Here is a 26,933-nt window from a genome sequence, read left to right as displayed (position 1 = left end):
GGGTTAAATCAAGGGGTTTTGGGGTTAAATAAAGGGGTTTTGGGGCTGGGGGGTGTATTTTGGGGTTAAATAAAGGGATTTTGGGGTTAAATCAAGGGGTTTTGGGGTTAAATCAAGGGATTTTGGGGCTGGGGGGTGTCATTTTGGGGTTAAATCAAAGGATTTTGGGGTTAAATCAAGGGGTTTTTGGTCTGGGTGGGTCATTTTGGGGTTAAATCAAGGGGTTTTGGGGCTGGGGGGTCAATGCGGTGTTATAACAACCCCCCCCATCAGTTCTGTCCCTGTCGGAGCTGTCGGGACCATCGCGACTCATCGTCCCATTCGTGGCCTGTGGGGATCTGAGCGCGTACGACCCTGATCGGACCTACCCACTGCAGGTGGGGCACTGGGAGGGACTGGGATAGACTGGGATATACTGGGATGTAATGGGATATAATGGGATATACTGGGATATACTGGGATAGACTGGGATATAATGGGATGTAATGGGATGTAATGGGATATAATGGGATATAATGGGATGTAATGGGATATAATGGGATATAATGGGATGTAATGGGATGTAATGGGATATAATGGGATATACTGGGATGTAATGGGATATACTGGGATAAACTGGGATATACTGGGGTATACTGGGATATACTGGGATATAATTGGATATACTGGGATATAATGGGATATAATGGGATATACTGGGATGTAATGGGATATACTGGGATATACTGGGATGTAATGGGATATAATGGGATATACTGGGATATAATGGCTTATACTGGGATATACTGGGATGTAATGGGATATACTGGGATATACTGGGATGTAATGGGATATACTGGGATGTAATGGGATATACTGGGATACAATGGGATGTAATGGGATGTAATGGGATATACTGGGATGTAATGGGATATAATGGGATATAATGGGATATACTGGGATATAATGTGATATACTGGGATATAATGGGATATACTGGGATGTAATGGGATATAATGGGATATACTGGGATATACTGGGATGTAATGGGATATACTGGGATATAATGGGTTATACTGGGATATACTGGGATGTAATAGGATATACTGGGATGTAATGGGATATAATGGGTTATACTGGGATGTAATGGGATATACTGGGATGTAATGGGATATACTGGGATATAATGGGATGTAATGGGATATACTGGGATAAACTGGGATGTAATGGGATATAATGGGATAAACTGGGATGTAATGGGATATAATGGGATATACTGGGATAGACTGGGATATAATGGGATGTAATGGGATATACTGGGATATAATGGGATGTAATGGGATATACTGGGATATACTAGGATATAATGGGATGTAATGGGATATACTGGGATATAACGGGATGTAATGGGATATACTGGGATATACTGGGATATAATGGGATGTAATGGGATATACTGGGATGTAATGGGATATACTGGGATATAATGGGATATACTGGGATATAATGGGTTATACTGGGATATACTGGGATGTAATGGGATATACTGGGATATACTGGGATATACTGGGATGTAATGGGATATACTGGGATATACTGGGATGTAATGGGATATAATGGGATATACTGGGATAGACTGGGATATAATGGGATGTAATGGGATATACTGGGATATAATGGGATGTAATGGGATATACTGGGATATAATGGGATATACTGGGATATACTGGGATGTAATGGGATATACTGGGATATAATGGGTTATACTGGGATATACTGGGATGTAATGGGATATACTGGGATATAATGGGATATACTGGGATATAATGGGATGTAATGGGATATACTGGGATAAGCTGGGATGTAATGGGATATAATGGGATATACTGGGATATGCTGGGTTATACTGGTACATACTGGTTCATACTGGTTTATACTGGTTCATACTGGTATATACTGGTTCATACTGGCTTATACTGGTTTATACTGGTAAAAACCTGGTATACTGGGGGGGGGGGGGGGCACTGTGTTGTACTGGGGGCCCTCGTGGTGCTACTGGTCCTTACTGGGAGCACTGGTTTCACACTGGTTTCACCCCCCCCCCCCCCCCCAATTTCTAGCTGTCCCCGGAGCAGCCATATTGCTACGTGCCCCCCCCCGCCCCCCCCATCGCACCCCCATACGCTGCTGCGCTGCAACGGCAACGGGGGGGGGGGCGATTGTGCGAGGGGGTGGGCGTGCAAGGAGCCACGTGTGAGCAGCTGAGTGTGCAAGGAGCTTCAGGGGGGCAACTGGGTGTGCAAGGAGCCTCGTGGGAGCAAGCAGATGTGCAAGGAGCCTTGTGCAATGAGATGGGTGTGCAAGGAGCCTCGTGCAAGGAGATGGGTGTGCAAGGAGCATCGTGTAAGGAGATGGGTGTGCAAGGAGCATCGTGTGAGCAACTGGGTGTGCAAGGAGCCTCGTGCATGGGGATGAGTGTGCAAGGAGCATCGTGTGAGCAACTGGGTGTGCAAGGAGCCTTGTGCAATGAGATGGGTGTGCAAGGAGCCTCGTGGGAGCAACTGAGTGTGCAAGGAGCCTCGTGCAAGGGGATGAGTGTGCAAGGAGCCTCGTGGGAGCAAAGAGCCTCGTGCAAGGAGATGGGTGTGCAAGGAGCCTCGTGTAAGGAGATGGGTGTGCAAGGAGCCTCGTGGGAGCAACTGAGTGTGCAAGGAGCCTCGTGCAAGGAGAGGGCTGTGCAAGGAGCCTCGTGGGAGCAACTGAGTGTGCAAGGAGCCTCGTGCAAGGGGATGAGTGTGCAAGGAGCATTGTGTGAGCAACTGGGTGTGCAAGGAGCCTTGTTCAATGAGATGAGTGTGCAAGGAGCCTCGTGGGAGCAAAGAGCCTCGTGCAAGGAGATGGGTGTGCAAGGAGCCTCGTGTCAGCAACTGGGTGTGCAAGATGAAGGAGAAGCCCCGTGCAAGCAGATGAGCGTGCAAAGAGATGAGGAAGGACACTTGTGCAAGGAAACGAGTGTACAACCCCCCCCGTGCAAAGAGCCGAGTGTGCAAGGGGCCTCGTGCGAGGGGGAAGAGCGCTTGTGCAAGGAGCTGCAGCGCCAGAGCTTGGCGTGTTAAAGAGCCGCGTGTGCGAGGACACGAGTGTGCAAAGCCCTCGTGCGAGGACCCTCGTGATGGACCCCACGTGTGCAAATGTACACGGGAAACAAGCGTGCAAAGCCTTCGTGCAAACCCACCTGTGTGTCAGTGTGTGCCCCCCCCCCCCCCCCCCCCCCCCCACACACACACAGCCATGTTCTTGCACACGCGTGTGCAACACGGGGATGGGGGGGGAGGAGTTTTATTGGGGGGGACTGGGGGGTTCCTAATGGGGTCTTAAAGGGGGGGGGGGGAACCAAATATGGGGGTCAATGGGGGGGGGGGGGGGGGAGGTCCCAACATTTAATGGGGGTTAATGGGGGGGGGGGGGTGTCCCAACCCTTTGGGGGTCTCAGCCTTTCAAGGGGGGGGGTCCTAATCTCTTATGGGGGGTCCCAACCCTTTGGGGGTCCCATTCTTTTATGGGGGGGGGTCTCAACCCTTTAGGGGTCCCAACCTTTAATGGGGGGGGTCCCAATCTCTTATGGGGGGGTCTCAACCCTTTGGGGGTCCCAGTCTTTTATGGGGGGGGGGTCCCAACCTATATTGGGGGGGGGTCTCAGTCATTTATGGGGGGGGTCCCAATCTCTTATGGGGGGTCCCAACCCTTTGGGGGTCCCAATCTTTTATGGGGGGGGTCCCAGTCTCTTATGGGGGGTCTCAGCCTTTCAAGGCGGGGGTCCCAATCTCTTATGGGGGGTCTCAGCCTTTCAAGGGGGGGGTCCCAATCTCTTATGGGGGGTCTCAGCCTTTCAAGGGGGGGGTCCCAATCTCTTATGGGGGGTCTCAGCCTTTCAAGGGGGGGGTCCCAATCTCTTATGGGGGGTCTCAACCCTTTGGGGGTCCCATTCTTTTATGGGGGGGGGGGGTCCCAATCCTTACATATATAACATGGGGGGGGGGGGTTGGTTCGCCTCCCCCCCCCCCCCATATATTCCTACCCCATTTCCAATCCCCAAAACCCCATAGAAAACAACCAACGAAGCAGCCAGAATTTGGGGGGGGGGGGATCAATATTGATGCCCCCCCCCCCATAATTAATAAGGGGGGGGGTCTTCAATCTTTGCCCCTCGAAGCCTCAGCGTTGGCCCTTAACACAGCCCCGGGGCTGGGGTAGGGTCTCTGTTGGAACAGGGGTCCCGCTGCCGTCGTATCAGCCCCTGTTTTAGCCTCGTTCCTCTTGGGAAGCCCCGTAGACCAGGTACCCCTATAATGGGAGGGGGGGGGGGTTAAGATGGGACCCCCCCCCCACCCCATATGGGGTTTATATGGGGTTTATATGGGGTTTTATATGGGGTTTTATATGGGGGGGGGGGGTGTTACCGTGGGGCGTCTGAATAGGAGCTGGGGTCCATGGGGTCCAGCTCGTCGTCTTTGCGGCTGCCTGGGGGGGGGGGGATAAATGGGGGGGGGGTTTAATATGGGGGGGGAATAAATGGGGTGGGGGGGTAATAAATGGGGGGGGTAATTAATGGAGGGGGGGTAATAAATGGGGTGGGGCTAATAAATGGGGTGGGGGGGGAATTAATGGGGTGGGGGGTAATAAATGGGGGGGTAATAAATGGGGTGGGGGGGTTATATATGGGGGGGTCTATGGGATATCGGGGGGGTCTATGGGATATAGGGGGGTCTATGGGATATGGGGGGTCTATGGGATATGGGGGGGTCTATGGGATATAGGGGGATCTATGGGATATGGGGGGGTCTATGGGATATGGGGGGATCTATGGGATATAGGGAGGTCTATGGGATATGGGGGGGGTTTATGGGATATGGGGGGGTCTATGGGATATGGGGGGGTCTATGTGATATGGGGGGGTCTATGGGATATGGGGGGGTCTATGGGATATAGGGGGGTCTATGGGATATGGGGGGGGGTCTATGGGATATAGGGGGATCTATGGGATATGGGGGGGTCTATGGGGGGGTCTATGGGATATGGGAGGGTCTATGGGATATAGGGGGGTCTATGGGATATAGGGGGATCTATGGGATATGGGAGGGTCTATGGGGGGGTCTATGGGATATGGGGGGGTCTATGGGATATGGGGGGGGTCTATGGGATATGGGGGGGTCTATGGGATATGGGGGGGTCTATGGGATATGGAGGGGTTTATGGGATATGGAGAGGGTTTATGGGATATGGGGGGGTCTATGGGGGGGTCTATGGGATATGGGGGGGTCTATGGGATATAGGGTTATCTATGGGATATGGGGAGGTCTATGGGATATGGGGGGGTCTATGGGATATAGGGGGGTCTATGGGATATGGGGGGGTCTATGGGATATAGGGGGATCTATGGGATATGGGGGGGGTCTATGGGATATGGGGGGATCTATGGGGGAAGTCTATGGGATATGGGGGGGTCTATGGGATATAGGGGGGTCTATGGGATATGGGGGGGTCTGGGATATAGGGAGGTCTATGGGATATGGGGGGGGTCTATGGGATATGGGGGGGGTCTATGGGATATAGGGGGATCTATGGGATATGGGGGGGTCTATGGGATATGGGGGGGGTTTATGGGATATGGGGGGGTCTATGGGATATGGGGGGGTCTATGGGGGGGTCTGTGGGATATGGGGGGGTCTATGGGACATGGGGGGGTCTATGGGATATGGGGGGGTCTATGGGATATGGGGGGGTCTATGGGATATAGGGGGATCTATGGGATATGGGGTCTATGGGATATGGGGGGGTCTATGGGATATGGGGGGGGTCTATGGGATATGGGGGGGTCTATGGGATCTGGGGGGGTCTATGGGATATAGGGGGGTCTATGGGATATGGGGGGGGTACGGTGTTACCTTTCTTCCCCTTGGGGGGGTACGGTGCTACTTCATCCCTCCTATGGAAGCGTCTTTCCCGTGGGGGGGGGTCCCGAGGTGGGGGGGGGTCACGGAGGGGGGGGGGTTCATCCCTTTCCACTCTGTCGGGTGGGGGGGGGTCCTCAGCTTCCTCTGTACCCCCCCCCAAAAACAATCATTAAAGGGGGGGGGGTTAATAAGTGCCCATCCCCCCCCCATTATAAGGCCTTGTAATGGGGAGGGGTCCTCTCCCTGCCCATTAATATGTCCCCCCCCCATAGTGGGTTATTTAATGGGGGTGGGGGGTCCCTATTATTGCCCCCCCCCCCATATTAATACTCACGCCCCCCCCCCTTTCTGCCTCTTGGCTGCTTTGGTGATGACGGCGTTGGGGTCCCGGGGGGCAGCCATGACACCAGGTCGGTCTCTGCGTTCCAGTAATAGGGCAGACCACTGCAACATATAGGGCCACATATAGGGTTATATGGGGAGTCACATATAGGGTAGCGGCTATATGGGGCTGCATATAGACCCCCCAACCCCATAGAACACCCATAGGATCCCCCCAGCCCCATCAAGCCCTATAGGATCCCCCCAACCCCATAGAGCCCCATAGGATTCTCCCAGCCCCATAAAGCCCTATAGGATCCCCCCAGCCCCATAGAGCCCTATAAGATTCCCTCAGCCCCATAGAGCCCTATAGGATTCCCCCAGCCCCATAGAGCCCTATAGGATTCCTGCAGCCCCATAGATTCCTATAGGATCCCCCCAGCCCCATAGAGCCCTATAGGATCCCCCCAGCCCCATAGAGCCCTATAGGATTCCTGCAGCCCCATAGAGCCCTATAGGATCCCCCCAACCCCATAGAGCCCCATAGGATTCTCCCAGCCCCATAGAGCCCTATAGGATCCCCCCAGCCCCATAGATCCCTATAGGATTCCCGCAGCCCCATAGAGCCCTATAGGATTCCCGCAGCCCCATAGAGCCCTATAGAACCCCCCAGCCCCATAGAGCCCTATATGATCCTCCCAGCCCCACAGAGCCCCCATAGGATCCCCACAGAACTCCCATAGGATCCCCCCAGCCCCATAGAACCCTATAGAACCCTCCCAGCCCCACATATCCCTATAGAACCCCCCTAACCGCATAGAACCCCCATAGGATCCTTCCAACCCCATAAAGCCCCCATAGGATCCTTCCAACCCCATAAAACCCCCATAGGATCCCCATAGAACTCCCATAGGATCCCCCCAGCCCCATAGAACCCTATAGGATCCCCCCAGCCCCAAAGGGCCCCCCATAGGATCCCCATAGACCTCCCATAGGATCCCCCCACCCCCATAGAACCCTATAGGATCCCCATAGACCTCCCATAGGATCCCCCCGGCCCCATAGAACCCTATAGGATCCCCCCAGCCCCACAGATCCCCCACAGGCCCCACTTACCAGGTGGGGTCCAGCACTTTATACCACGGGGGGGCAGCCCCTCCAGCCTGGAGGCCTCATAGTCCACGTGGGCGTCGTCATAATCCTCCGCTATGATCTCCTCCTCGGGCTCTTTAAATGGGGGCGGGGCTAAGGGGGCTAGGCCACGCCCACCTCCCACTGACCACGCCCCCTTCTCAACGGCCACGCCCGCCGCCGCTAAGCCACGCCCCTTTTCAATGGCCACGCCCACAGTCACTAAGCCACGCCCTTCTCACTGGCCACACCCACATTTACTGAGTCACGCCCCTTATCAATGGCCACGCCCACCACCGCTAAAGCCACGCCCCTTCTCAATGGCCACGCCCACTGCATCTAAGCCACGCCCCCTCCCCTGTGGCTACGCAGTCGCTAAGCCACGCCCCTTCAAATGGCCACGCCCGTTTGCATCTAAGCCACGCCCCCTTTTCAATGGCCACGCCCACCGCCACAAGGCCACGCCCCTTCCCAATGGCCACTCCCACTGCATATAAGCCACGCCCTTTCTCAATGGCCACGCCCCCGTCGCTAAGCCACGCCCCTTCCAAAATGACCACGCCCACTGCATCGAAGCCACGCCCCCTTCCCAAATGACCACGCCCACAGCCGCTAAGCCACGCCCCTTCTCAATTGCCACGCCCACAACACCTAGGCCACTCCCCCTCCCAATGGCTACGCCCGCTGCATCTAAGCCACGCCCCCCAAAGGCCACGCCCACCTCCGCTAAGCCACGCCCCCTTCCAAATGGCCACGCCCGCTGCATCTAAGCCACGCCCCCCCAATGGTCACGCCCCCCCCCCCCCCCCCCAGTTAAGCTCCGCCCCCCCAAGAGCCCCCCAAAGGCCCTATAGAACCACAGGAACACTATATATGCCCCCCATAAAACCCAAATGGATCCTATAGCCCCACAGGAACCCCATAGATGTCCCCCATAGACCCCCATGTTCCTATAGCCCCACAGGAACCACATAGATGACCCCATAGGCACCTCCCCCAGCCCCATAGATCCAATATAGCAACCCCATAGATGCCCCCAATAGACCCCCATAGGATCCTACAGCCCCCCAGTGTCCCTATAGCCCTATAGAAACCCCATAGATGCCCCCCATTGACCCCCATGTCCCTATATCCCCACAGGAACCCCATAGATTCCCCCCATAGGATCCTACAGCCCCCCAGTGTCCCTATAGCCCCACAGAAACCCCATAGATGCCCCCCATAGACCCCAATAGGATCCTACAGCCCCCCAGTGTCCCTATAGCCCCACAGGACCCCCATAGATGCCCCCCATAGACCCCCACAGGACCCTCCCCCAGCCCCACAGCCCTATAGATCCAATATAGCTCCCATAGAGCCCCATAGAAACCCCATAACCACTTGTCCATAGGCCACGCCCCTTTCCCCCAAGCCACGCCCACCGCCACACCAGGCCACGCCCACTCCTCAGGCCACGCCCCCACGCAGCAATCGGGCACCGCCCTCATTAGCATAACCACGCCCCATTGCTTAAGCCCACCCCGAATAGGCCCCGTCCTCATTAGCATAGCCACGCCCCTTTGCTTAATACATCCTGAATAGGCCCCGTCCTCATTAGCATAGCCACGCCCCCTTGCTCAACCCCTCACGAATAGGCCCAGCCCTCATTAGCATAGCCACGCCCCCTTTGCTTAACCCCGCCCAATGGCACACTCCCTCATTAGCATAACCACGCCCCATTGCTTAACATGCCCCGAATAGGTACCGCCCTCATTAGCATAGCCACGCCCTTTTGCTTAGCCCCCCCCGCCCAATAGGCCCCGCCCAATAGCCCACGCCCTCATTAGCATAACCACGCCCATTTGCTTAGGCCACGCCCCCTCCCGCTTTAACCCCCCCGTTCTCGTCCCCGATTGGCCCCGCCCACAAACCGCGTTGGCCACGCCCACAAAATGGCGGCCCCCATCGGCGCTCACCGGGCTCCACGTGTTTGAGTAGGCCGCGCTTGGCCAAACGGCACTGCAAGGCGGCAGGCAGCGGCATGGCGGAACGAGACCGGAACCGGAAGCTTTAGGAAACCGGAAGCGGAAGTGCGGCAACGGAAATTAACGGGCTAAGAGCGAAAAACGGCGCTGGAACGTGAGGATTTCTCGCCTGGGATTCAGGGGCGGAAGTAGGCCCCGCGGAAACGGAAGTGCGTGATGGGATACCGGAAGTGCGCTGTGGTTACCATGGAAACTGCGTCCATGCCGGAAGTGGCTCCAACAGCCGCTTCTAAGCGCAGGAAGAGCCGCCGGAAGTAGTTCGGTAACCATAGAAACCTATGAGAACCCGGAAGTAGCTCCGGAAGTTGTCTCAGTACGGCGGGAGACACCGGAAGTCCACCGGTAACCATGGAAACGCCTACAGCAACACCGGAAGTTGCTCTCAGCAGGACCGGAAGCCGTTACTCCCCCCCCCCCCGTCTCGTTACCATGACAACCGCTGTCCCTTCTCCTTCCGGCTCCACGGGTCACGTGCGCAGCGCTGACCAATCAGCAGCTCCCGACGCTCTCAGCCAATAGGAGGCGCCACGGGGAGTCACGTGATGGGTCTATAACCATCCTCCCCCCCCATTGCCATATATGGGCACATCATTTGCATACACACAGCCGTAGCCCCGCCCACTTTTGATGACGTCACAGGCGGTGGCCCCGCCTCTTTATTGATAGCTCACCCCCACCGTCTATTGGGGGGGGGGGGGGGCATAGAAAGGCACTTCCGGGTCAAAGGTCACAGTGCAGAGGTCACGGAGGGGGGGGGGGCAAAGTGCAAAGGTCACCCACAACCATCAAATGGGGGTCAAAGGTCAAAGTGCTGAGTAAGGGGGGGGGGCATCAGGGGGCAAAGGTCACTGAGAGGTCAAAGTTAGGCTGAGGTCAGAGGGCAAAGGTCACCAGAGGTCAGCAGCGAAGGTCAGAGGTCAAAGGTCAACTGAAAAGTTCACAGAGCATCAACAGCCGAGATCAGGCATCACTGTTATGGGGTCAAGACGAGGTCAAAGGTCAAGGAGAGGTCAGAGGTCACACGAAGAGGTCACCATAAGGACTCGGTCTGGATTCAGAGGTCAGAGGTCAACTAGGAGAGGCCAAAGGTCAAACCAGGTCACCAATAGAGGTCAGAGGTCAACCCAAGAGAGGTCACTGCAGAGGAAGAGGTCAAAGGTCATCAAGAGAGGTCAGAGGTCACCAGTAGAGACCAGAGGTCACCCTTAAAGAGGTCAGAGGTCACCTCAGGAGAGGCCAAAGGTCAAACCAGGTCACCATTAGAGGTCAGAGGTCACCACAGGAGAGGCCAAAGGTCAGCCTATAAGAGGTCACCGCAGGCAGAGGTCAAAGGTCACCATGAGAGGTCAGAGGTCAGGCCACCGTGCATCCCCTTGCCCTTGGGGGGGGGTTGGGCCGCTGGGTGGAGCCGGGAGGGGGCGGGGCTTGCGGGGAGGGGGCGGGGCCAAGGGGGCGGGGCTTAGAGGGGGCGGAGCCAATGGGGAGGGGTGTGGATAAGGGGGCGTGGCCAAGGGGGCGGGGCTTAGAGGAGGGGGCGGGGACGCAGGGGCGGGGCTTAGAAGGGGCAGAGCCAATGGGGTGGGGGTTAGAGGAGGGGGCGGGGCCAAGGGGGCGGGGCTTAGAGGAGGGGGCGGAGCCAAGATGGCGGAGCTGGGGGGGGCGGGGGATGGGCTCCCCCAGGAAGGTGCCGTCGTCTGATGATGATGATGATGAAGATGATGATGATGATGGCGGCCAATGGGGGGGTCCCCACCTCCCCCTCCTCCTCCTCCTCCTTCTGGGGGGGGTCCTTATCATGATGATCATCCCCCCCTCCAGCCCCACAGCGTCACTTAATAGGTCAACTTGGGGGGCTGGGGGGGGGAAAGGGGGGGGGGTGGGTTGGGGTTGGGGGGCAGGGGGAGGTGGGGGGGGGGGGGGTGGGTGTGGGGCGGGATGGGGGGGGGGCGTGTGGGGCGGACCCCCCTCCGAGTTCGGGCATGGAATGACGATGGGGGGCACCGCGGCGGAAGCGCAGATCAGAGCCTGTGGGGCAGAGGGGGGGGGGGATGATAAGAGACCCCCCCCCCATTGCCCCATAGAACCCTTCATCACCCCCCCCCCCAGTGCCCCATAGATCCCTGAACAGCCCCCCCCCCCATAAACCCCCCATAGAACCCTTCACCACCACCCCCCAGTGCCCCATAGACCCCTCCTCAACAGGCCCCCCCCATAGGCCCCCCCCTAGTGTACCTATAGCCCCACAGATGCCCCCCATAGACCCCCCAGTGTCTCTATAGCTCCACAGGAACCCCATAGATGCCCCCATAGACCGCCATAGGATCCTACAGCCCCCCAGTAACCCCATAGATGCCCCCCATAGACCCCCATAGGATCCTACAGGGCCCCCATAGACCCCCATAGGATCCTACAGGGCCCCCATAGACCCCCATAGGATCCTACAGGGCCCCCATAGACCCCCATAGGATCCTACAGCCCCCCATAGACCCCCATAGGATCCTACAGGGCCCCCATAGACCCCCATAGGATCCTACAGCCCCCCATAGACCCCCATAGGATCCTACAGGGCCCCCATAGACCCCCATAGGATCATACAGCCCCCCATAGACCCCCATAGGATCCTACAGGGCCCCCATAGACCCCCATAGGATCCTACAGCCCCCCATAGACCCCCATAGGATCCTACAGGGCCCCCATAGACCCCCATAGGATCCTACAGCCCCCCAGTAACCCCATAGATGCCCCCAAAGACCCCCATAGGATCCTACAGGGCCCCCATAGACCCCCATAGGATCCTACAGGGCCCCCATAGACCCCCATGGGATCCTACAGCCCCCCATAGACCCCCATAGGATCCTACAGACCCCCATAGACCCCCATAGGATCCTACAGCCCCCCATAGACCCCCATAGGATCCTACAGCCCCCCATAGACCCCCATAGGATCCTACAGCCCCCCATAGACCCCTATAGGATCCTACAGCCCCCCCAGTAACCCCATAGATGCCCCCATAGACCCCCATAGGATCCTACAGGGCCCCCATAGACCCCCATGGGATCCTACAGCCCCCCATAGACCCCCATAGGATCCTACAGCCCCCCATAGACCCCCATAGGATCCTACAGGGCCCCCATAGACCCCCATAGGATCCTACAGGGCCCCCATAGACCCCCATAGGATCCTACAGCCCCCCCAGTAACCCCATAGATGCCCCCATAGACCCCCATAGGATCCTACAACCCCCCCAGTAACCCCATAGATGCCCCCCCATAGACCCCCATAGGATCCTACAGCCCCCCCAGTAACCCCATAGATGCCCCCATAGACCTCCATAGGATCCTACAGCCCCCCCAGTAACCCCATAGATGCCCCCCCATAGACCCCCATAGGATCCTACAGCCCCCCAGTAACCCAATAGATGCCCCCATAGACCCCCATAGGATCCTACAGCCCCCCATAGACCCCCATAGGATCCTACAGCCCCCCATAGACCCCCATAGTATCCAACCCCCCCCCCACTCACCTCCAGGTGGACCCCCTCCCCACGACCTCCTGGAGGGGCAGTTCCTTGGTGCTGGGGGGGGTCTTTGTGCACAGGAATGGGAACAGAAGAGCTGCCCCCCCCGGGGTAAGAAGGGTGACCCCAAAAGATCCCGACCGCAGGCGACGCAGCAGAAACAGGACGGCAACGCGTGCCAGTGCTGCCCCTCGTATGTCATATGGCCCTGATCCACACCTGGATATGGGGGATATGGGGTTATATGGGGTTATATGGGGGGGGTATGGGGGGTATGGGGGGATATGGGGTGAAATGGGGGGGTAGGGGGGGGATATGGGGTTAAAGGGGTGGGATATGGGGTTAAAGGGGTGGGATATGGGGTTATAGGGGGGGGATATGGGGTTAAAGGGGGGGATATGGGGTGAAATGGGGGGATATGGGGTTAAATGGAGGGGTAGGGGGGGGATATGGGGTTAAAGGGGGGGATATGGGGTTAAATGGAGGGGTAGGGGGGCTATATGGGGTTAAATGGAGGGGAAGGGGGGGTATATGGGGTTAAATGGGGGGAATATGGGGTTAAAGGGGGGGTATATGGGGTTAAATGGGGGGGGATATGGGGATAAAGGGGGGGGTATGGGGGGTATATGGGGTTAAAGGGGGGGATATGGGGTGTGCTGCCCCTCGTACGTCATATGGCCCTGATCCACACCTGGATATGGGGGATATGGGGTTATATGGGGGATATGGGGTTATATGGGGGGGGTATGGGGGGTATGGGGGGATATGGGGTTATATGGGGGGTATGGGGTTAAATGGGGGGGATATGGGGGATATATGGGGTTAAAGGGGGGATATATGGGGTTATAGGGGGGGATATGGGGTTAAAGGGGGGGATATGGGGGATATATGGGGTTAAAGGGGGGATATATGGGGTTATAGGGGGGGATATGGGGTTATAGGGGGGGATATGGGGTTAAAGGGGGGGATATGGGGTGAAATGGGGGGATATGGGGTGAAATGGGGTTAAAGGGGGGACATGGGATTAAAGGGGGGGATATGGGGTTAAAGGGGGGGATATGGGGTGAAATGGGGGGATATGGGGTTATATGGGGAGATATGGGGTTATATGGGGTGTTATATGGGGTTAAAGGGGGGATATGGGGTGTGCTGCCCCTTGTACGTCATATGGCCCTGATCCACACCTGGATATGGGGGGATATGGGGTTTATATGGGGGGATATGGGGTTATATGGGGGGGTATGGGGGGGATATGGGGTTAAAGGGGGGTATATGGGGTTATAGGGGGGGATATGGGGTTAATGGGGGGATATGGGGTTATATGGGGGGTTATATGGGGTTAAAGGGGGGATATGGGGTGTGCTGCCCCTTGTACGTCATATGGCCCTGATCCACACCTGGATATGGGGGGATATGGGGTTTATATGGGGTTAAAGGGGGGATATGGGGTTAAATGGAGGGGAAGGGGGGGTATATGGGGTTAACTGGGGGGTATATGGGGTTAAAGGGGGGATATGAGGTGTGCTGCCCCTCGTATGTCATATGGCCCTGATCCACACCTGGATATGGGGGGGATATGGGGTTAAATGGGGGGGTAGGGGGGATATATGGGGTTAAAGGGGGGGATATAGGGTTAAAGGGGGGGATATGGGGTTAAGTGGGGGGTATATGGGGTTAAAGGGGGGGATATAGGGTTAAAGGGGGGGGTATGGGGGGTATATGGGGTTAAATGTGGGGTATATAGGGTTAAAGGGGGGGATATGGGGTTAAAAGGGGAGTATATGGGGTTAAAGGGGGGGATATGGGGTGTGCTGCCCCTCATATGTCATATGGCCCTGATCCACACCTGGATATGGGGGGGATATGGGGTTAAATGGGGGGGTAGGGGGGGTATATGGGGTTAAAGGGGGGTATATAGGGTTAAAGGGGAGGATATGGGGTTAAAAGGGGGGGTAGGGGGGTATATGGGGATAAAGGGGGGGATATGGGGATAAAGGTGGCGGATATGGGGTTAAAGGGGGCGGATATGGGGTTAAAGGGGGGACATGGGGTTAAAGGGGGGGATATGGGGTTAAAGGGGGGATATGGGGTGTGCTGCCCCTCGTATGTCATATGGCCCTGATCCACACCTGGGGGGGGATATGGGGTTAAAGGGGGGGGGTATGGGGGGTATATGGGGTTAAATGGGGGGTATATAGGGTTAAAGGGGGGGATATGGGGTTAAAGGGGGGGATATGGGGTGGAATGGGGGGATATGGGGTGAAATGGGGGGGTAGTGGGGGGATATGGGGTTAAAGGGGGGATATGGGGTTAAAGGAGGGGATATGGGGTTAAAGGGGGGATATATGGGGCTATAGGGGGGGATATGGGATTAAAGGGGGGGATATGGGGTTAAATGGGGGGGATATGGGGGGGTATATGGGGATAAGGGGGGGGATATGGGGTTATATGGGGGGTATATGGGGTTAAATGGGAGGTTGGGGGGCTATATGGGGTTAAAGGGGGGGTATGGGGGGGATATGGGGTTAAAAGGGGGGGATATGGGGTTAAATGGGGGGGTAGGGGGGGTATATGGGGTTAAATGGGGGCTATATAGGGTTAAAGGGGGGGATATGGGGTTAAAGAGGGGGAATATGGGGGTCAGAATAGGGGGGCTGAAGGGGTTCAAATTGGCGCAACTAAGTCCTATTTTCAGCCATTTTGGTGCAGATAACTGCAATTTTCAGCGTTATTTTCAGCCATTTTTGTCCGGAAAATAGCAATTTTCCACCATTTTGGTGCAAATAAGTGCTATTTTCAGCCATTTTAGCACAAATAAGTGCTATTTTCATCCATTTTGGCCCAAATAAGTGCAATTTTCAGCCATTTTGGCCCAAATAAGTGCTATTTTCAGCCATTTCAGCGCAAATAAGTGCAATTTTCAGCCACTCTGGCCCAAATAAGTGCAATTTTCAGCCATTTTGGTGCAGAAAATTGCAATTTTCATCCATTTTAGCACAAATAACTGCTATTTTCAGCCATTTTAGCGCAAATAAGTGCTATTTTCAGCCATTTCAGCACAAATAAGTGCAATTTTCAGCCACTCTGGCCCAAATAACTGCTATTTTCAGCCATTTTGTTGCCGTAAAACCCCATTTTCAGCCATTTCAGTGCCCAAAATTGCAATTTTTCACCATTTTGACACAAATAAGTGCTATTTTCCACCATTTTCTCATTTTCTTCCCCAAAAAGCCCCATTCTCACCTATGGGGTCCCCGCAGGCGTCGCAGAACTGGTCGTGCATCAATTTTGGTGTAAATAAGTGCAAAGTAAAGCCCCATTTTTGGTGTAAATAAGTGCTATTTTCAGCCAAAAAGCCTCATTTTCAGCCATTTTAGTGCCAAAAAACCCCATTTTTGGCACAAATAAGTGCAATTTTCAGCCATTTTGGCCCAAATAAGTGCTATTTTCAGCCATTTTAGCACAAATAAGTGCTATTTTCATCCATTTTGGCGGAAATAAGTCCTATTTTCAGCCATTTTGGCCCAAATAAGTGCAATTTTCAGCCACTCTGGCCCAAATAAGTGCTATTTTCATCCATTTTGGCCCAAATAAGTGCTATTTTCAGCCATTTCAGCACAAATAACTGCTATTTTCATCCATTTCAGCACAAATAACTGCTATTTTCAGCCATTTTGGCGCAAATAACTGCTATTTTCAGCCATTTTAGCGCAAATAAGTGCAATTTTCAGCCACTCTGGCCCAAATAAGTGCAATTTTCATCCATTTTGGTGCAAATAAGTGCTATTTTCAGCCATTTTGGCCCAAATAAGTGCAATTTTCAGCCACTCTGGCCCAAATAAGTGCAATTTTCAGCCATTTTGGTGCAGAAAATTGCAATTTTCAGCCATTTTAGTGCAAATAAGTGCAATTTTCATCCATTTTGATGCAAATAAGTGCAATTTTCAGCCATTTCAGCACAAATAAGTGCAATTTTCAGCCACTCTGGCCCAAATAAGTGCAATTTTCAGCCATTTTGGTGCAGAAAATTGCAATTTTCATCCATTTTAGCGCAAATAAGTGCAATTTTCAGCCATTTTAGCACAAATAAGTGCTATTTTCATCCATTTTGGCGCAAATAAGTGCAATTTTCAGCCATTTTGGTGCAAATAAGTGCAATTTTCATCCATTTTAGCACAAATAAGTGCTATTTTCAGCCATTTTAGCGCAAATAAGTGCTATTTTAATCCATTTTGGCCCAAATAAGTGCTATTTTCATCCATTTCAGCACAAATAACTGCTATTTTCAGCCATTTTAGCGCAAATAAGTGCAATTTTCAGCCACTCTGGCCCAAATAAGTGCTATTTTCAGCCATTTCAGCACAAATAACTGCTATTTTCAGCCATTTTAGCGCAAATAAGTGCAATTTTCAGCAACTCTGGCCCAAATAAGTGCAATTTTCATCCATTTTAGCACAAATAAGTCCTATTTTCAGCCATTTTGGTGCAAATAAGTACAATTTTCAGCCATTTTGGTGCAGAAAATTGCAATTTTCAGCCATTTTGGTGCAAATAAGTGCAATTTTCATCCATTTTAGCACAAATAAGTCCTATTTTCAGCCATTTTGGTGCAAATAAGTGCAATTTTCAGCCACTCTGGCCCAAATAACTGCTATTTTCAGCCATTTTGGTGCAGAAAATTGCTATTTTCCACCCTTTTCTTCCCCAAAAAACCCCCATTCTCACCTATGGGGTCCCCGCAGGCGTCACAGAACTGGTCGTGCAGGTGGCGGTGGCAGGGGGGGCAATATGGCCGCCCCCTCCTCATGACGTAGCGCTGCCCCCCCAGCGGCTCCTCGCACTCGAAGCAGCAAAAATGGCGGAGGTGCCAACGGACGCCCTCGGCCTCCGTGCACTGATTGGACAGGATGAGCTGCAAGGGGGGTGATGGGAAACAGGAAGTGGGGTTTGAGGTGTTGTGGGATATGGGGTAACAGGAAGTGGGGGGGTTACAGGAAGTGGGGGGGTAACAGGAAGTGGGGTGGGGGTAACAGGAAGTGGGGGGGTATTGTGGGATATGGGGTAACAGGAAGTGGGGTGATGGGTAACAGGAAGTGGGGTGATGGGTAACAGGAAGTGAAGGGGTATTATGGGATATGGGGTGATGGGAAACAGGAAGTGGGGTTTGAGGTGTTGTGGGATATGGGGTGATGGGAAACAGGAAGTGGGGGGGTATTGTGGGATACGGGGTAACAGGAAGTGGGGTGATGGGAAACAGGAAGTGGGGGGGTATCATGGGATATGGGAGGGGTGATGGGAAACAGTGGGGTGATGGGAAACAGGAAGTGGGGTTTGAGGTGTTGTGGGATATGGGGTAACAGGAAGTGGGGGGGTTACAGGAAGTGGGAGGGTAACAGGAAGTGGGGTGATGGGTAACAGGAAGTGAAGGGGTATTATGGGATATGGGGTGATGGGAAACAGGAAGTGGGGTGATGGGTAACAGGAAGTGAAGGGGTATTATGGGATATGGGGTGATGGGAAACAGGAAGTGGGGTGATGGGAAACAGGAAGTGGGGTTTGAGGTGTTGTGGGATATGGGGTGATGGGAAACAGGAAGTGGGGGGGTATTGTGGGATATGGGGTAACAGGAAGTGGGGGGTAACAGGAAGTGGGGTGATGGGAAACAGGAAGTGGGATTTGAGGTATTATGGGATATGGGGTGATGAGAAACAGGAAGTGGAGAGGGGGGTAACAGGAAGTGGGGTGATGGGTAACAGGAAGTGGGGTTTGAGGTACTGTGGGATATGGGGTGATGGGAAACAGGAAGTGGGGAGGTATTGTGAGATATGGGGTAACAGGAAGTGGGGTGATGGGAAACAGGAAGTGGGGGGGTATCATGGGATATGGGAGGGGGGATGGGAAACAGGAAGTGGGATTTGAGGTATTATGGGATATGGGGTGATGAGAAACAGGAAGTGGAGAGGGGGGTAACAGGAAGTGGGGTGATGGGTAACAGGAAGTGGGGTTTGAGGTGTTGTGGGATATGGGGTGATGGGAAACAGGAAGTGGGGTTTGAGGTGTTGTGGGATATGGGGTGATGGGAAACAGGAAGTGGGAGGGCATTGTGGGATATGGGGTAACAGGAAGTGGGGTGATGGGAAACAGGAAGTGGGGGGGTATCATGGGATATGGGAGGGGTGATGGGAAACAGGAAGTGGGATTAGAGGTATTATGGGATATGGGGTGATGAAAAACAGGAAGTGGAGAGGGGGGTAACAGGAAGTGGGGTGATGGGTAACAGGAAGTGGGGTTTGAGGTGTTGTGGGATATGGGTTGATGGAAACAGGAAGTGGGGTTTGAGGTGTTGTGGGATATGGGGTGATGGGAAACAGGAAGTGGGAGGGCATTGTGGGATATGGGGTAACAGGAAGTGGGGTGATGGGTAACAGGAAGTGGGGTGATGGGTAACAGGAAGTGGGGGCACGATTTGGGTACCTCGTCGCAGGCCTGGCAGCGCGGCCGTTGTGTTTCAGCGTGGTGCCGCCCGCAGTAGATGCGGCCATCTTGGTAGAAGTAGATGAGATCCACCAGCAGCTCCCCACACGTGGCACAGGTGAAGCACTGAGGGTGCCAACAGGCCCCATGGCCGGCCCGCGTGGCAAACACCGCCATGTCGCCTCCAATCAGCCGCCGGCCGCACTGTGGGGGGAGAAGGGTGGTCAAAATGGCAGACGGGGCCCATCAAAATGGGGGTCGGGGGCAACAAAATGGCGGCTGGGGGCATCAAAATGGCGGTCAGGGCATTAAGATGAGGGTTGGGGGTAACAAAATGGCGGTTGGGGGCAACAAAATGGCGGCCCTGTTGGCCAATGGGGGCCCAAAATTGGGTATTTGGGGGGTATTTTGAGTTCTTGATGGCCAACGGAGGCCCAAAATGGGAATTTTTGAGGTCATTTTGGGGGATTTTGGGGCATAATGGCCAATGAAGGCCCAAAATGGCGATTTTTGGGGTCATTTTGGGGCATTTGGGGTTCCTGTTGGCAAAGGGAAGCCCAAAATGGGGATTTTTTGGGTTGTTTTGGGGTATTTTGAGGTCCTTTTGGCCAACGAAGGCCCCAAAATGGGGGTTTTTGGGGTCATTTTGGGGTATTTTGGGTTCTTGTTGGCCAACGAAGGCCCAAAATTGGGATTTTTGGGGTCATTTGGGGGTTTTTGAGATCCTGTTGGCCAACGAGGGCCCCAAATGGGGATTTTTGGGGTCATTTTGGGGGATTTTGGGACCTGTTGGCCAATGAAGGCCCCAAAATGGGGATTTTTTGGGTCATTTTAGGGGTTATGAGGTCCTTTTGGCCAATGGGGGCCCAAAATTGGGTATTTGGGGGGTATTTTGAGTTCTTGATGGCCAACGGAGGCCCAAAAAGGGAATTTTTGAGGTCATTTTGGGGGATTTTGGGTCCTAATGGCCAATGAAGGCCCCAAATGGTGATTTTTGGGGTCATTTTGGGGCATTTGGGGTTCCTGTTGGCAAAGGGAAGCCCAAATTGGGGATTTTTGGTGTCATTTTGGGGTATTTTGAGGTCATTTTGGCCAACAAAGGCCCCAAAATGGGGATTTTTGGGGTCATTTTGGGGTACTTTGAAGTCCTTTTGGCCAACGAAGGCCCCAAAATGGGAATTTTTGGGGTCATTTGGGGGTTTTTGAAGTCCTGTTGGCCAATAGGGCCCCAAAATGGGGATTTTTGGGGTCATTTTGGGGCATTTGGGGTTCCTGTTGGCAAAGGGAAGCCCAAATTGGGGATTTTTGGGGTCATTTTGGGGGTTTTTGAGATCCTGTTGGCCAACGAAGGCCCCAAATGGGGATTTTTGGGGTCATTTTGGGGGATTTTGGGACCTGTTGGCCAATGAAGGCCCCAAAATGGGGATTTTTTGGGTCATTCTGGGGGTTATGAGGTACTTTTGGCCAATGGGGGCCCAAAATTGGGTATTTGGGGGGTATTTTGAGTTCTTGATGGCCAACGGAGGCCCAAAATGGGAATTTTTGGGGTCATTTTGGGGCATTTGGGGTTCCTGTTGGCAAAGGGAAGCCCAAATTGGGGGTTTTTGGCGTCATTTTGGGGTATTTTGAGGTCCTTTTGGCCAATAGGGCCCCAAATTGGGGATTTTTGGGGTCATTTTGGGGTACTTTGAAGTCCTTTTGGCCAACGAAGGCCCCAAAATGGGGATTTTTGGGGTCATTTGGGGGTTTTTGAGATCCTGTTGGCCAACAAAGGCCCCAAATGGGAATTTTTGGGGTCATTTTGGGGGATTTTGCGACCTGTTGGCCAATGGAGGCCCCAAAATGGGGATTTTTGGGGTCATTTGGGGGTTTTTGAAGTCCTGTTGGCCAACGAAGGCTCAAAATGGGGATTTTTTTGGTCATTTTGGGGTTATGAGGTCCTTTTGGCCAATGGGGGCCCAAAATTGGGTATTTGGGGGGTATTTTGAGTTCTTGATGGCCAACGGAGGCCCAAAATGGGAATTTTTGAGGTCATTTTGGGGGATTTTGGGTCCTAATGGCCAATGAAGGCCCAAAATGGCGATTTTTGGGGTCATTTTGGGGTATTTGGGGTTCCTGTTGGCAAAGGGAAGCCCAAAATGGGGATTTTTTGGGTCGTTTTGGGGTATTTTGAGGTCCTTTTGTCCAATAGGGCCCCAAAATGGGGATTTTTGGGGTCATTTTGGGGGATTTTGGGACCTGTTGGCCAATGAAGGCCCCAAAATGGGGATTTTTTGGGTCATTTTGGGGGTTATGAGGTCCTTTTGGCCAATGGGGGCCCAAAATTGGGTATTTGGGGGGTATTTTGAGTTCTTGATGGCCAACGGAAGCCCAAAATGGGAATTTTTGAGGTCATTTTGGGGGATTTTGGGTCCTAATGGCCAATGAAGGCCCAAAATGGCGATTTTTGGGGTCATTTTGGGGTATTTGGGGTTCCTGTTGGCAAAGGGAAGCCCAAATTGGGGATTTTTGGCGTCATTTTGGGGTATTTTGAGGTCCTTTTGGCCAACGAAGGCCCCAAAATGGGGATTTTTGGGGTCATTTTGGGGTACTTTGAAGTCCTTTTGGCCAACGAAGGCCCCAAAATGGGGATTTTTGGGGTCATTTTGGGGGATTTTGGGACCTGTTGGCCAATGAAGGCCCCAAAATGGGGATTTTTTGGGTCATTTTGGGGGTTATGAGGTCCTTTTGGCCAATGGGGGCCCAAAATTGGGTATTTGGGGGGTATTTTGAGTTCTTGATGGCCAACGGAGGCCCAAAATGGGAATTTTTGGGGTCATTTTGGGGTATTTGGGGTTCCTGTTGGCAAAGGGAAGCCCAAATTGGGGGTTTTTGGCGTCATTTTGGGGTATTTTGAGGTCCTTTTGGCCAATACGACCCCAAAATGGGGATTTTTGGGGTCATTTGGGGGTTTTTGAGATCCTGTTGGCCAACGAAGGCCCCAAATGGGGATTTTTGGGGTCATTTTGGGGGTTATGAGGTCCTTTTGGCCAATGGGGGCCCAAAATTGGGTATTTGGGGGGTATTTTGAGTTCTTGATGGCCAATGAAGGCCCAAAATGGGAATTTTTGACGTCATTTTGGGGGATTTTGGGTTCTTGTTGGCCAACGAAGGCCCAAAATTGGGATTTTTGGGGTCATTTGGGGGTTTTTGGGACCTGTTGGCCAATGAAGGCCCCAAAATGGGAATTTTTTGGGTCATTTTGGGGGTTATGAGGTCCTTTTGGCCAATGGGGGCCCAAAATTGGGTATTTGGGGGGTATTTTGAGTACTTGATGGCCAACAGAGGCCCAAAATGGGAAATTTTGAGGTCATTTTGGGGGATTTTGGGTCCTAAAGGCCAATGAAGGCCCAAAATGGCGATTTTTGGGGTCATTTTGGGGTATTTGGGGTTCCTGTTGGCAAAGGGAAGCCCAAAATGGGGATTTTTTGGGTTGTTTTGGGGTATTTTGAGGTCCTTTTGGCCAACGAAGGCCCCAAAATGGGGATTTTTGGGGTCATTTGGGGGTTTTTGAGATCCTGTTGGCCAATGAAGGCCCCAAAATGGGGATTTTTGGGGTCATTTTGGGGGTTATGAGGTCCTTTTGGCCAATGGGGGCCCAAAATTGGGTATTTGGGGGTATTTTGAGTTCTTGATGGCCAACGGAGGCCCAAAACGGGAATTTTTGAGGTCATTTTGGGGGATTTTGGGTCCTAATGGCCAATGAAGGCCCAAAATGGCGATTTTTGGGGTCATTTTGGGGTATTTGGGGTTCCTGTTGGCAAAGGGAAGCCCAAATTGGGGTTTTTTGGCGTCATTTTGGGGTATTTTGAGGTCCTTTTGGCCAATAGGGCCCCAAATTGGGGATTTTTGGGGTCATTTTGGGGTATTTTGAGGTCCTTTTGGCCAATACAGCCCCAAATTGGGGATTTTGGGGGTCATTTTGGGGTATTTTGAGGTCCTTTTGGCCAATAGGGCCCCAAAATGGGGATTTTTTGGGTCATTTTGGGGGATTTTGGGACCTGTTGGCCAATGAAGGCCCCAAAATGGGGATTTTTGGGGTCATTTTGGGGTATTTTGGGACCTGTTGGCCAATGAAGGCCCAAAATGGGGTATTTTGGTGTCATTTTGGGGTATTTTGAGGTCCTAATGGCCAATGGGGCCCCAAATTGGGGATATTTTGGGTCATTTTGGGGTTTTTTGAGATCCTGTTGGCCAACGGAGGCCCAAAATGGGAATTTTTGAGGTCATTTTGGGGTATTTTGAGGTCCTTTTGGCCAACAAAGGCCCCAAAATGGCGATTTTTGGGGTCATTTTGGGGCATTTGGGGTCCCTGTTGGCAAAGGGAAGCCCAAATTGGGGATTTTTGGTGTCATTTTGGGGGATTTTGGGACCTGTTGGCCAATGACGGCTCAAAATTGAGAATTTTGGGGGATTTTGAGTTCTTTTTGGCCAATGAAGGCAGAAAATGGGGATTTTTGGGGTCATTTTGGGGGATTTTGGGACCTGTTGGCCAATGAAGGCCCAAAATGGGGTATTTTGGTGTCATTTTGGGGTATTTTGAGGTCCTAATGGCCAATAGGGCGCCCCAAATGGGGTCATTTTGGGGGTATTTTGGGTTCTTGTTGGCCAATAAAGGCCCCCAAATGGGGTATTTTGGGGTAATTCTGGGGGTCTCATGGTACCTGTTGGCAGATGGAGGTGGATGTGGGTGGGATGGGGGCGGCGCTGCCCCGACCCAAATTCTCCCTTTGACGTTGTTGGGCGAAGAGCTTCAGCTCCCGACGTTCGGCTGCATCCAATGCATTGCAGTATTGGGGCTGGGGGAGAAATAGGGGGGGAAATGGGATCAAAATGGGGTCAATGGGGCCCTAAATGGCAACCAATGGGGTCAATGGGGCCCTAAATGGCGACCAATGGGGTCAATGGGGCCCTAAATGGCCCCATAACCCACCCAGAACCTCTCCCTGCCCCACACCTCCTCCCATACCTTCCCATAATCCCCCCATGACCCTCTCCAGCCCCACATCTCCCCCCATAACCCACCCAGGACCCCCCCCAGTCCCACATCTCCCCCATAACCCACCCAGGACCCCTCCCATCCCCCCATAACCCCCCCAGGACCCCCCCCAGACCCCCATAACCCACCCAGGGACCCCACAGGATTCCTCCCAGCCCCACATCTCCCCCCATAACCCCTCCAGGACCCCTCCCAGCTCTCCATAACCCCCCCAGGACCCTCCCCACCCCACACCTCCCCCCATAACCTTCCCATAACCCCCCCTGGACCACCCCCAGCTCCCCATAACCCACCCCAGACCCCCCCAGCCCCCATAACCCCCCAGGACCCCTCCTCGCCCCACACCTCCCCCATAACCTTCCCATAACCCCCCCAGCCCCACATCTCCCCCCATAACCCCCCCAGGACCCCCCCCAACCCCCCAGGTCCCCCCCCAGACCCACATCTCCCCTCCAGAACCCCCCCAGAACCCCTCCCTGCCCCACATCTCCCCCCATAACCCCCCCAGGGCCCCTCCCAGCCCCACATCTCCCCCATAACCCTCAGGACCCCCCCAGCCCCCCATAACCCCCCCAGGACGCCCCCAGCCCCACATCTCCCCCATAACCCCCCCAGAACCCTATCCAGCCCCACATCTCCCCCCATAACCCCCATAACCCCCCCAGGACCCCTCCAGCCCCACATCTCCCCCCATAACCCCCCCCAGGATCCCCCCCAGCCCCACACCTCCCCCCATAACCTTCCCATAACCCACCCCAGCCCCCCCCCCGCCCCACCTCTCCCCCCATAACCCCCCATAACCTTCCCATAACCCCCCAGCCCCACACCTCCCCCCATACCCCCCATAACCCCCCCAGGATCCCCCCCCAGCCCCACATCTCCCCCCATAACCCCTCCAGGACTCTCTCCAGCCCCACATCTCCCCCCATAACCCCCCATAACCCCCCCAGGACCGCCCCAGCCCCACATCTCCCCCCATAACCCCCCCCAGGATCCCCCCAGCCCCACACCTCCCCCCATAACCTTCCTATAACCCACCCCAGCCCCCCCCCAGCCCCACACCTCGCTGTCATGTGGGGGCAGCTGTTGTAGGAGCTGTCGGACCCGGTTCCTCTCCCCGGGGCTGTTGACGTACGGGATCTTCTCCTCCGGCCATGGCTGAAGAACTGCGACACCTGGGGGGCGGGGCTTAAGTGGGTGGGGCCTAAAGGGGTGGGGCCTATAGGGGGTGGGGGTCTATGGGAGTGGGCGGGGCCTAAGGGGAAAGGGGTCTATGGGGCTGGAAACCCTTAGACCCCCATAGACTCCCCATAGACTTCCCATAGACCTCATAGACCCCCAGTTGGCCCAATAGACCCCACAGACCCCCCATAGACCCCATAGACTCCTCATAGACCCATAGACTTCCCATAGACCCCATGTTGGTCCCATAGACCCCATAGACTCCCCCGTAGAGCCATAGACTTCCCATAGACCCCATGTTGGCCCCATAGACCCATAGACCTGATGGGGGGGGTCTCGAGGTCTATGGGGGTCTATGGGGGTCCTATGGGGGGTCTATGGGGCCAACAGGGATCTATGGGGTCTATGGGAAGTCTATGGGTCTATGGGAAGTCTATGGGGTCTATGGGGAAGTCTATGGGTCTATGGGAAGTCTATGGGTCTATGGGAGTGGTGTCAATTGGGGGTGGGGCTTAAGTGGGTGGGGCCTATAGGGGGCGGGGCCTATATGGGTGTGGCCTGGGAGGGGGCGGGGCCTAAGGGGGAAAGGGGTCTATGGGGCTGGAAAGGAATGAATGGGGATGAATGGGGGTGAATGGGGGTGAATGGGGGTGAATGGGGGTGAATGGGGACTTAAGGTGGGTGGGGTCAATAGGGGGCGGGGCCTAAAGGGAAAGGGCCCATAAACCCCCAGTTGGCCCCATGGACCCCACAGACCCCCCCATAGACTCCCCATAGACCCATAGACTTCCCATAGACCCCTGTTGGCCCCATAGACCCCCATAGACTTCCCATAGACCCCATAGACTCCCGTAGACCCCATAGATCCTGTTGGCCCCATAGACCCCATAGACTTCCCATAGACCCATAGACTTCCCATAGACCCCATAGACCCCCCATAGACTCTCCATAGACCAATGGGGGGGGAGGGCAATCTATGGGGTTTTCTATGGGGGGAGGGGGGACCCAATATATGGGGTTTCTATGGGGGGACGCCCTATATATGGGGTTTTTAATGGGGGGCCTAATATATAGGATTATTTTAAGGGGGGGGGGGGCAATATGTGGGGTTATCTATGGGAGGGGGGAACCAATCTATGGGGTTTCTATGGGGGGGGGACACCCTATATATGGGGTTTTTAATGGGGGAGGGGGTCTCAAATCATTAGGGGGGGGGGCAGGGATTTAATATGGGGGAGGGGTCTTCATTACCTGCTCCGTATTGAGTCCGGGGGGGGCCATACAAACTCTTCGGGGGGGCATCCGGAAGTCGC

General features: G+C 54.2%; 3 protein-coding genes across 3 annotated transcripts in view; 1 reads left to right on the top strand and 2 right to left on the bottom strand.

The window, feature by feature from the left end:
• Positions 1–3,213, top strand: part of FTSJ1 (FtsJ RNA 2'-O-methyltransferase 1) — a 9,304-nt gene extending 6,091 nt beyond the window's left edge. The window contains 2 exon segments of the mRNA XM_085535188.1: positions 267–377; positions 2,100–3,213. Of these exon segments, the coding sequence (XP_085391314.1) occupies positions 267–377; positions 2,100–3,095 (1,107 nt within the window). The 3' untranslated portion in view covers positions 3,096–3,213.
• An 897-nt stretch (positions 3,214–4,110) lies between these two features.
• LOC146751228 (polyglutamine-binding protein 1-like) lies at positions 4,111–9,973 on the bottom strand. Its single transcript, XM_085535192.1, is given in 9 exon segments — positions 4,111–4,323; positions 4,440–4,500; positions 5,925–6,077; positions 6,268–6,377; positions 7,371–7,404; positions 7,407–7,481; positions 9,341–9,432; positions 9,575–9,685; positions 9,838–9,973. Coding segments are annotated over 8 exon segments (714 nt in total). The 5' UTR covers positions 9,613–9,685; positions 9,838–9,973; the 3' UTR covers positions 4,111–4,172.
• A 55-nt stretch (positions 9,974–10,028) lies between these two features.
• On the bottom strand, positions 10,029–26,922 carry LOC146751227 (prickle planar cell polarity protein 3-like). The gene is given in 8 exon segments (XM_085535187.1): positions 10,029–11,434; positions 12,933–13,145; positions 17,652–17,838; positions 19,401–19,604; positions 24,104–24,238; positions 25,501–25,595; positions 25,598–25,613; positions 26,872–26,922. Coding segments are annotated over 8 exon segments (1,086 nt in total). The 3' UTR covers positions 10,029–11,249.
• Between the last annotated feature and the right edge of the window lie 11 nt (positions 26,923–26,933).

This window comes from Coturnix japonica, unplaced genomic scaffold (genome assembly GCF_054131305.1).
Source record: "Coturnix japonica strain WE unplaced genomic scaffold, WE-NBRP24 Scf110, whole genome shotgun sequence".
NCBI lineage: Eukaryota > Metazoa > Chordata > Aves > Galliformes > Phasianidae > Coturnix > Coturnix japonica.
Note: the sequence above shows the minus strand (reverse complement) of the source record. Positions and strands in the feature narration are given on the sequence as shown.